The 12,322-nt window shown below is 39.6% G+C and overlaps 1 protein-coding gene across 1 annotated transcript in view; it reads right to left on the reverse strand.

Annotated features, from left to right (window-relative positions):
• The window catches only part of LOC136884632 (gastrula zinc finger protein XlCGF57.1), a 131,524-nt gene that overhangs the window by 78,672 nt on the left and 40,530 nt on the right, over positions 1-12,322 (reverse strand). Inside the window, exon 4 of the mRNA XM_068229979.1 lies at positions 11,647-11,717. Coding sequence (XP_068086080.1) covers positions 11,647-11,717 — 71 coding nt within the window. The remainder of the gene's footprint in view (positions 1-11,646; positions 11,718-12,322) is intronic.

The following is a 12,322-nucleotide window of genomic DNA, read 5'->3' on the forward strand; positions in this document are numbered from 1 at the left end:
CTCTTGGATACTGCCCATAGGAGTGAAGTACATAATTATCATCCAACTGACGACTCTCTTGGATATAACTCCCCCCACCTACTCTCCTGTATAGACTCTATATAATTCTTTAAGACTAGGCCTCTCTCTTCTCTTCCTTAAAGCATCCTACAATGCTTATCTAATTTTTCAGGTACATTACTTTTTCTCCTTAAATCCAGTTACAAATCTTGCTGCTTTCCTCTGCACACCTATTTATTTTATTAGGTTTTCCTGATGAGAATCCCAAACACTGTTTGCATATTCAAATAAAAGACAAACCATTCGTACGTAACATCACCAACAACTACTTTCCATCCAATTTCAAACAAATTAGATCTCCCGCATTTAATATAATATCATTATTATTATTTTTATGAGTATAATCTTTTAGTTTCTCAAACATTTCCATGTATCTTTCCTCTCTTCCATGCCTATATGTTCCTATAATTCCCACCTCCTTCATATTATCATGAACTATTTTCATTGTTAAATGTCATCTCATTCACCAGTAAACCATTCATGTGAGCAGTAAGTTTCCTTCACAAAAATAAACATCCCATTCCAATATTTTATATCCTCATTCTCTGTGACAGAACTTCTGGAAATATTTGTCTATTACCACCCCTTCATTCAACCGCGATCTACGATTCCACTCCTATCACGTTACTCTCACCAGATTCAATCAATATACCGAAATTTAATTGGTAATTCACTACTCTTTGACAGTTTACCAAGAGCAATCTCCAAACCCCTTCCACCCTGAAAACTGACTGTTGCAATTGGGTAACTTAAATTTCCTTCCTCTCCTGGTTCGTTTCCTGAATTTCCTGGCTCTGTTCTTCTGTACTCCTTTCAGTGCCATCAATTAGTTTTTAAGAGTATGAAAGTGCTATTATATTGAACCATATCATTCATGAAAAGAGAAATTAATATTCGCGACTGTAACATAGCATCAGAGCATCGAAGTCACAACTGGCAGAAAGACAAGCTGAGCATTCTTGGGTACATGAAGCCTGCAGCGATAAGGTGTGGCCCAGAGAGTGAGTGAGTATAGTTGAGAAACGATGGAGATACTTGGGTTCTGTCTGGGGAATTACATTTATCAAATCACTAAAAATTAAAGCTGCAAGAATCAGGCTTGACATTTTTGGAAATCAGGCCACATCTACTCTCCTGGAAGGATGTTAGCGAAATTAAAACCACAGTTGCATTCCTCATAATAAGCCATGTGTTTCATTATACAACATTTGCACGGAAACCGTGGGAACATAGCTACTCACTTCACTTTGATATGAAGTGTGTATCTTAGTAATGCTCAGGGCTTGGTGTCACCTACTGTTTCTAATCAATAGTGAGAGACGTGAAGAGGCACAGCATTCCATTCTAAAATTTTCTCCAGTGCTGTAACAAGTATGTCGGTCCTGCTGATGACTGCGCCATGAATTTACCACTGAACGAAGACTTCATCATAGAAGCTGTATAGGCAAACTGTGTGCAATTCAAGATAGGATTATAGCTAGAACCTGAACTAGAATGTGAAGATTTACTGACTTCTAACTAAGTATCAGGTGTGGTTGAGCACAGGTCATTAACCATGTACATTTCAGCTAGCTAGGCCATAACTTTTGCCTAAACGTAAAGTCAAACTTCTAACAAGTATTCATGTACAGTTGAGCACGAGGCATTGACCAAGTACATTTTGGTTAACTAGGCCATAATCTCTGACTAAACATAACATTAGATTTATAACACGAGTTCGCATGTGGATGAGCTTTAGGAATTCAATAAGTACGTTTGGCTTGGTAAGAACGCAGATTTATGCCCTAAAGTAAATAAGAGAGTAGGAGAATTTGGAGTGCATCGCAGACAACTGACAACGTGTATGATTGCAGTTAGTACCGTGGAAACTACGACAACAGCTGCCAAAAGCACGAGACCTTCCAACATTTAATCCCAAGAAGACGACATCATGATGAAGCCATTCCAGGAGCTGAGTCCAGAACTGTCAACCCAGGATGACGACAGCCTGATGATGGGCTAACAACTACAGAGTCTGCGGTGGAGGGATCATGAGTTATACTGTAATAATATAAGCTGAATACGTTTATTTTGGCATTAGTTAGGGACAGCAATTTTTGCAGATATTTTACTTTCAATTTCATTTTAACCTTTATTTAAGCCCTTTTGGCAATCGAATGTAAATATCAGGACTAATGCATGTGTAGCCAGTATTTTAGCTTTCTTTATTATGCGTAATGAGTGAGATAGGTAAAATCAAGGTTCGCTATCATGTAAATGTTTTATTTTATTCCTTTGCGTGTGATAACGTAGCTAGTTGTAAAGCCAGGGTCTTTGAAACATAAGTATCCACTGCCTTATAGTGTTGAGAGGGAACTCATTTTGATTTATTGAGCTAGTGAAAGTCAGGATTTGCATGCTTATCTGTGTGCATGAATTTCACAGGCAGGGGCAAAGCACATTAACGTTGAATCAACCAGGGTTATTGAATTTTGCAGTCGGGCTTTTTCCACAATTTTGCACTCGATTTGAATCAGGGACAAAGAGATACAATGGACAGATGATACTCCGTAGATTTTGATTGAGAGATGATATACAGAAGAGTTTGCAGTGGATGAAATTGACCTGATATGAGGTCAGGCACGCATGCCTTGATGTGAATCAGAATAGAATGATCTCTGTATGTATTATGAACAGGCACAGGGAGCTGAAAGAATGCTCACCATGACAGAAGCGGAATCTTAGGGTTCTCGCCCACTGGAAGTGGAAACCTGCGAAAAGCTGCGATGACGAATTCACACAAACACGCATGAAAATGGCTGAACGATCCAAACCGCTGAATTCAAGTGATACTGCCTCCATTGGAACCAGCATTGTTTGCCAGTGAATGCACGAACACCTGAGAACAGCAAACCATCCAGATTGATTTGGATTCTTTGGCCGAAGAAGTGCGTTGTATCATCAATGCTGCTGCTGCTGCTGATAATGATAAAAAGTTAAAAATCATCCACTCACCAGAATTAAGGATGTGATGAAGAATGAATGGATGGATATGAATTTCAGAAAATCAGTGGATCCAACCCAGAAACTATCATAAATAATAGTATTAGTGACCAAGGGACTGCTTCTAAAGAACAATCCTGAATCGAGGATGCTTGCTGTCAGAAGGGGACCAAAACCTTGGTCAACGGAACCTCATAATCATACTTATCACTAGAAAAGTAGAAGCATAGTATTTGTCATGTTGCGCAGCATAGACTCACGGTATTCCTCACATTATGGTATTATTCACAAGTAATATATGTCGTACAGGTAACACAGGCCTATGGCGTTTCTCACATAATGATGCCACACAAAGGCAACACAAACCCATGGTGTTCCTCAGCTAGGTGTACTAATCAGAAGCGCCAGTATTCCCATGGTGCTTCTCATTTAGTGAGTACTATTCAGAGGCAACGCAGACCTACGCTGTCATTCATACAGTGGTACTAATAACTGGCAATGCCCAGACCCATGGTGTTTCTTACAATGGTATTAATCACGGCTACTGGAAACCCACAGTGAACCAATCTTTGCTGCTACTAATCACAAACCAATTGTGTACCTAACATAGTGGTACTACTCGCAAGTAAAGTGACCCATGGTGTTCCTGGCATGATGATACTAATCACAAGTAATTTAATGGTTTTAATACAATAATCCCTTGGTCGCCCCTTTTAGTTGCCTCTTACAACAGGCAGAGAATACCACAAGTGTATTCTACGTCTGCGTCCCCCAACCACAGGGTGCAGACAGAAAGAAAAGGAAGGGATCCGTCACTTAAAAAAATGAAGTGACAGACGAAGAAAGGCAAGGACCATGAAGGGTGGGAAAATGAAAGACTCGAATGCTCTAATACCGTAGAGGGCGGAAAAGAACAAGAGTTGACCAAGGGAGGTCGGACAGGATAGAGGAAAGTGAGAAGCCTGGTACATGATAGTGGAAGGAACGCCAGGACTCAACTAAGGGCCCTGTGGTCACCAAACTACGCTCCAAAGGTGGGATCCCTGGGGCCCCTTTTAGTTGCCTCTAATGACAAGCAGGTGTACCGTGTGTGTACTCTTCGTCCCCCACCCACAGGGTGTCATCAATGCTGAAAAGCTGATACTTTGGATACACGATGGTATTTGTAGGACCAGCAAGAGACTAATTACCACATGCACGATGCGTAGAAGTTGTTATGGAGTGACGTGGCGAGAGAAATGGGTGGGACAGGTAAATTTAATTTGTGTGGGGCACTCTAGTCACGTCATTATTCGTGAACCATGGGCAACGGCCGAGTGGCTTAGTAAGTGGTCCTGAGAGTCGGGATACCAGTTGCTATGGAATGGGAGTCGGCATCTCGGACATATTCTGATTGATGGCCCTCCTTGTGCTCAGGCGGCTAGGACTATACAATCCACCGGTGGTCCATAACCCGTTAGAGGAGAGATCCTCACTTGGACTATGTGCAAGTAGGGTAGCATCCTGCTTCATGAATTTACCAAGCTCAGAGCATTTTAAGCGAGCCTCAGACATATGGGAGTAACGGAGTCCCACTCCCATTTGACAGGCGAGGGACTCCTTGGAAACAACTTGGCGATCAAAATGGAATTCGATGGGGAGCTATCAACATTAATGGGGCTTACGCAAGAAAGAAAGTAGAACTGGCCGAGTCAGCAAAGAGGATGCATCTGGATGTGCTAGGAGTAAGTGATATTCAGGTAAGGGGAGATAATGAGGAAGGAGATTGTAAAGTGTACTTGACGGGTGTTAGAAAGGGAAGGGCAGAGTCTGGAGTAGGGCTCCTTATCAGGAATACCATTCCACGCAACATATTTTCTGTTAGGCACGTAAATGAGCGAATGATGTGGGTAGATTTGGCAGTTGGAGGAATTAGGACTAGAATTGTCTCCGTGTATTCACCATGTGAGGGTGCAGATGAGGATGACGTTGACAAGTTTTATGAAGCATTGAGTGACATCATGGTCAGGGTCAACAGCAAGGATAGAATAGTGCTGTTGTGCGATTTCAATGCGAGAGTTGGGAATAGAACTGAAGGATACGAAAGGGTGATTGGTAAATGTGGGGAGGATATGGAAGCTGATGGGAATGGGAAGCGTTTGCTTGACTTCTGTGCTAGTATGGGTTTAGCAGTTACGAATACATTCTTCAAGCATAAGGCTAGGGGTACCAGATCCATAATAGACTATATCTTAACCGACTTTGAATTCAGGAAATCTGTTAGGAATGTACGGGATTTCCAGGGATTTTTCAATGACACAGACCACTATATGATCTGTAGTGAACTAAGTATCTCTAGGCCTAGGGTAGAGAAAGTGAAATCTGTCTGCAAACGAATAAGGGTAGAAAATCTCCAAGACAGGGAAATTAGACAAGTACGTGGATATGATTAGTGAGAAGTTTCGAACAGTAGACAGTAAGCAGGTTCAGGATATAGAAAGTGAATGGGTGGCATACAGGGATGCTGTAGTAGAAACAGCAAGGGAATGCCTAGAAACAACTGTGTGTAAAGATGGGAAAAGGCAAACATCTTGGTGGAATGATGAAGTGAGAGCAGCTCGTAAACGTGAAAAGAAGGCTTATCAGAAATGGCTCCAAACAAGGCCCGAGGCAGACAGGGATTTGTACGTAGATGAAAGAAACAGAGCAAAACAAATAGTTGTTGAATCCAAAAAGAAGTCGTGGGTAGATTTTGGTAATAACCTGGAAAGGCTAGGTCAGGCAGCAGGGAAACCTTTCTGGACAGTAATAAAGAATCTTAGGCAGGGAGGGAAAAACGAAATGAACAGTGTTTTGTGTAATTCAAGTGAACTCATAGATCCCAGGGAATCACTGGAGAGGTGGAGGGAATATTTTGAACATCTTCTCAATGTAGAAGGAAATCATCCTTGTGGTGTTGCGAACAGCCAAGCTCACGGGGAGGAGGAAAATAATGTTGGTAAAATTACGCTTGAGGAAGTGGAAAGGATGGTAAATAAACTTCACTGACATAAAGCAGCACGAATAGATGAAATTCAACCTGAAATGGTGAAGTATAGTGGGAAGGCAGGGATGAAATGGCTCCATAGAGTAGTAAGATTAGCATGGAGTGTTGGTAAGGTACCTTCAGATTGGACAAAGGCAGTAACTGAACCTATCTATAAGCAAGGGAACGAGAAGGATTGCAACAACTATCGAGGTATCTCATTGATTAGTATACCAGGCAAAGTATTCCCTGGCATCTTGGAAGGGAGTGTGCGATCAGTCGTTGAGAGGAAGTTGGATGAAAACCGGTGTGGATTCAGACCACAGAGAGAATGTCAGGATCAGATTTGCAGCATGCGCCAGGTAATTGAAAAAATGCTACGAGAGGAATAGGCAGTTGTGTTCATGTTTAGTAGATCTAGAGAAAGCATATGACAGGGTACCGAAGGAAAAGATGTTCGCACCACTGGGGGACTATGGAATTAAAGGTAGATTATTAAAATCAATCAAACATTTATGTTGACAATTGGGCTTCAGTGAGAATGGATGGTAGAATGAGTTCTTGGTTCAGGGTACTTATAAGGCTGTAATCTTTCACCTTTGCTGTTTGTAGTTTACATGGATCATCTGCTGAAAGGTATAAAATGCCAGGGAGGGATTCAGTTAGGTGGAAATGTAGTAAGCAGTCTGGCCTATGATGATGACTTAGTCTTAATGGCAGATTGTGCCGAAAGCTTGCAGTCTAATATCTTGGAACTTGAAAATAGGTGCAATGAGTATGGTATGAAAATTAGCCTCTCGAATACCAAACTGATGTCAGTAGGTAAGAAATTCAACAGAATTGAATGTCAGCTTGGTGATACAAACCTAGAACAGGTAGATAATTTCAAGTATTTAGGCTGTGTTTTCTCCCAGGATGGTAATACAGTAAGTGAGATTGCATCAAGGTGTCGTAAAGCTACTGCTGCGATCAACAGTATTCTGTAAGAAGGCAGTCAGCTCCCAGACGAAACTATCTTTACATCGGTCTGTTTTCAGACCAACCTTGCTTTATGGGAGCGAAAGCTGGGTGGACTCAGGATATCTCATTAATAAGTTAGAAGTAACAGACATGAAAGTAGCGAGTATGATTGCTGGTACAAACAGGTGGGAACAATGGCAGGAGGGGACTCGGAATGAGGAGATCAAGTCTAATTTAGAAATGAACTCGATGGATGAAGCTGTATGCATAAACCAGCTTCGGTTGTGGGGTCATGTGAGGCAAATGGAGGAGGATAGGTTACCTAGGAGAATAATGGACTCTGTTATGGAGGGTAAGAGAAGTAGAGGTAGACCAAGACGATGATGGATAGACTCAGTTTCTAACGATTTAAAGATAAGAGGTATAGAACTAAATGAGGCCACAACACTAGTTGCAAATCAAGGATTGTGGCGACGTTCAATAAATTCACAGAGGCTTGCAGACTGAACGCTGAAAGGCATAACAGTCTATAACGATAATAATGCATGTATGTATGTATGTATGTATGTATGTATGTATGTATGTATGTATGTATGTATGTTCATTCATACCACTTTACTTGATTCTTATATCTGAAGATACTTTACAAGACATGTTCAATGTACAGTTTTCATTAAAGAACTCTAGGAATATTTATATTTTCCCGTCCGATCAATTCATACCTAAGTCATACATAAAATAAATCATTGCCTCAACTGTTCGAATTATAGTAAATAAAGATGAAGTTTCTCATATCAGATAAATGTTATCATTTTGAGACTTGACAACGAAACTACACACATATTCCCAAGTGCTGTGGCCGATCGAACTAAGCTTCTTCCGCTATTTGTATTACGGTACGTCTCGCTGTTACAAAACATACTTGGGAATAAGATATTTCCTTTGCCTGTTTGGGAATTAGGACATGAATTATCAAATTGGAGAAAATAAGCAGGAGGCGAGAAATTCTCCAGCCTCGTATTTCTTTCAAAATGAACATCCCTTAACTCAAAGTTACAGCTAGAAGTTTTTCAGGTGAAAAAGTTTCTCAAAAGTTACTATACATCTTTAACTAGTATTTTATTTTTTGTAAAATGTGTCAAAATGTTTCACATGTCATGCAAACATAACCGAAGTACTGTCTTTTGTCCTTTTCCAGATCAACCCATATATGTGATTATTCACCAAAGATTTGTCTTTTCGATAACATTTACCAACTCCTGTCTCCTTTTCTGAGATCTTCTTGCTAGCAGAGGTATATCTAATACATAGAGATCACATATCTTCAGGAGATGCCATCATCTCACACATACACGTACTAAATAACTTGACCCAATACGCAGCCGAAGGACAATAGCATACGCACGATTTCGGAAAGAACAGACTTCACACAGATTAGTCTAAATTCGCAGTTCGCAGGTTTCTGCTTCAAGTGGACGAGAAGCCTTAAAATCTCACTACCCCGAGACAGTCAACCATTGTGTGTTAGTCAGGCCAAGCTAGAGGGTCTGTTGACATTTATTTTGTATATGGCTGGAAGTGAAACGACCTTGCCTCCACCCCCTTGGCACAAATAGGCCACTGGTACAACACAGCAGTAGTAAAGGGGAGAATACCATCCCTTATGAAGGCTAAAACAATATTAACATTGGCTTGTAATTATTTTCTGATGCTACTGAGTTTGTTGGTTTACTGTATGATATTTTTGTGCTGTTCTTATTTGTTGAATTGTCATGTGTCCTGTTAGAATGTGCAGTAGTACGTACGTTATTTAGGAGTTGCGGGTTCAAGTCCCATTCTTGTCTGTGATTCTGGGACCACACTTAACCTCAGTGATTTTTTTGGGCAGCCAAAGGTCCTGCAGTTATATATATATATATTTATGTGTAATTGTATCCCAAATGTGAGGGAATTGATGTTAGATTTCATTTACAAAGCTGCAAAGTAATTCTATTCCTAACATCATAAGATATAAAAGTTGTACGTAGGCGCTTCGTAAATAACCTGTTCAAACCTATCACTAAACCTACTACAAGCTAAAGCAATGGCAATGCGGACTCCGTAAACTTATTGCTTTGTTGCCACTTAATGCCCAACAACGTAAATTAATTAATGCACATGTTTGTGTTACTTGTGAATTCTTTTTTTATATTTTTTGTTTATGCTTTCCATTCATTAAATCTGTTTATATAATCTCGTTCCTCATTTACTCACACAATGATGTTTCCTATCCTGTTCGATCTTTAAGATCTTCTTTAATTTTAATTAATTCCAACATCGAACCAGACACCCGCTCTCCGGAGAAATAGCCAGGTGAAGCAAGGACAGGAACGATAGGTATCTTGCCCATCTCTGTATCCACCATTTTGATTTATTTTTTCACGTGTCTATTGGGTACAATATTCTGTGGTACTGTAAACTCTTTAACACTACCACATAGTTCCCTCACCAAGAAATTTCTACCCCTGTTTCAGATAGGCATACCCAGCCTTATTATTATTAAAATGCTTACAAATGTTGATAAAAAGTTTGTGCATTTCACTAATTTCCACATTAACATAAGACCCTTTTGGAAGATCATGCCTATGAGAAAATTTCACAATTAAGAAATTTGTTGAATTTAAGAGGGACAGAGTTGATTTCAGATGTTCAATACTTTTCGTAAAGACTCGCCATGATCACAGGATTAGTAGCTCCAGGACATACACTACCTTCTATTGAATTATTTTCACTAGGTCTACTGGGAACTACAATACTATCACTAATAAGAATTAGCTTTGCTATCTAACATGCTCTATATTTCTCCCGATGTCGATCTCCTTGCTTACATGGAACAATCAATAACACACTGCTTCAAGATACAAGGTGCCCCAAGACTCCCGACTTATATATCAATCATTCCAAACAATGAACCAATCAATCAATCTATCTGAAATGCAATCAGGGCAGTCACCCACGTGGCAGATTTCTTACCTGTTGTTTTCCTAGCCTTTCCTTACATGATTGCAAAAGTGGGCAGTCTACAACAAAGTAATGTGAACAATAATTTGAACTTAAATATGGTAGGTTGATACATTTTGATATCAAACTATATCACAGGTGGATCAATTTAATCACAGTGTTGAATACTCCAGAATTATCAATAAACAACTGAACGTTGATCGTGTAACCCAAATTGAAAACACAATCACTCTTTATGAGAGTGTTTCCAAACACCAGGAATCAGTACAAACATGATCCTAGGAACATCTCGTCACAAAAGATAAAATATTAAGGACAACACATAGTTCGATGAATTATAATTAGATGACAGCATAGTCGAAAAAAAAAACAGCAGTATGAATTAACGGAGAGGCCATATGCCTGGTATAATTATGTTATTCGCTTTACGTCGCACTAACTACTTTTACAGTTTTCAGAGATGCAGGGGTACCAAAATATGATCCTGCAGGACTTCTATTACCTGGCAGTGAAACTACCAATATCGGGCTGATGTATTTGAACATGTTCATATATCACCAAACTCAGCCAGAATCGAGCCTGCCAAGTTGGGGTTAGAAGGCTAACAACTCAACTGTCTGAGACACTCAGCATACCCCAAAAAATGAAAATAAAAGGGATTAACTTCAAGGATTCATGCCACCCACTAAAATAGGTGATTTCAACCTACTGAATCCCCAAAAAAAGTAGTGTCGAAGTACTCCTGCACAACAGAGAAATGCGAGGGTCACACAATTATGATGGAACAAGATATCTCTCTGTAAGAGCAGAGGAATATCATTGAGAACCTCTGGCATTGTTTCAATTACAAACTGCAAGTAATGCTGGCCTGTCAAATGCAGTGGAAGTATGAATGGCCAATGATTCTGTCCTTGCTTCTACCTATACCTTCAATGAGAATCTATGATGAACGTGACTGAACAACATGATGAGGATTTTCATCACTCCAGTAAGAAAATTACGAATTCCATAATGTGTGAAACATGATTCATCACAGGAATAATTCTTGGGAGAAAATCCAGTTGTCTTTTCAAGAACCATTGACAAAACCAATCGATATCACTGAAAGAATACGTCTGTGAAGTGTCACTAATAAAGGAACTGGTTTGATACAAGCATGCAGAGATGTACAGAGATATGAAAGGAGATAGAATCACGTGTCTAAATCATGGTAGGCTGATTCACTGCACTGGGCATATTGCAAGAATGGCTGAAAGCAATGTCATGGTCAACCAGATATCACTTCCCCCCCAGGAACACTAATTACAATATGGAGAACAGAAATCTGAAGGTAATATTAATAATCTTTTCACAGACACAGCTAACAACTGGTGACATCTAGTAGGCCTGCTAATCACTATTTTCTAATTTTTATCATGCCATGATCAAACCAATAAGTTAGGACCATGAGTGAAGTACAGGTAACAGAATTCAAGAATGATGTGCATAGACCTGTGCTGGCTTTGAACCCTCAATATTGGGTTCTCGAGGTCTTCACTCACCCACTTATCCGAAGTTGGAGGTAATGAACACTTAAATAGCAAATTCCATATTGTCAAGAGTTAGGGGTGTAACGTTGAATTACACTAAACTGTACTTACTTTTCTTCTTCTTTGAGACAGGCAACTGTGGGTTCATCTATGCTAATTTCACCCTTAATATCAGTAGAAGGCTGTAAGGAACAAATATATACAGGAAAGTATGAAACGTAGATGTAAAAACATAACTAGAATAAAAGGTCATAAAAGCATCACCCAGCTGAAATATATATATTTCACAGCTGCACAATAAAAACATCAATACATTCTCCCAATGTAAAAATGAAATGAACAACATGTGTCATGTCATAATTATATCAAGAACAGGAGGAAGAAAGGGAACTCAGAATAGGATAAAGAGGACAGCTCTGGAAGAATGAGTAATAGAAGACAAAGTAGAAGGATAAGTATAATCCCCGCATCACATTTCCTCTCTTCCCAGAACACCCTGTCATCATGTTAATCCTATTTTGTCCTCGTAAATGACTTGTCATTTGTTTGTGCCTTGTGCTACCATAGATTGTCAAACAGACATACCTTGGCTATCAACCTCTTGCCTACCATGTCCAAGTTCGATTAACAAATTGTCAGTTGTTGGACTAAATACTGTAGAGCCCAATATATTTCATTACCCAGACAAAAGATAATCTAAACTTTCAAGATGTAAATACAACAGTACAAGTTATAAATCTTGTGTTTTCTTATAAGTTTCATTATATTGCACCAACAGAGATAGGTC

The sequence above is a fragment of the Anabrus simplex genome, chromosome 13 (assembly GCF_040414725.1).
Source record: "Anabrus simplex isolate iqAnaSimp1 chromosome 13, ASM4041472v1, whole genome shotgun sequence".
Classification (NCBI taxonomy): Eukaryota; Metazoa; Arthropoda; class Insecta; order Orthoptera; family Tettigoniidae; genus Anabrus; species Anabrus simplex.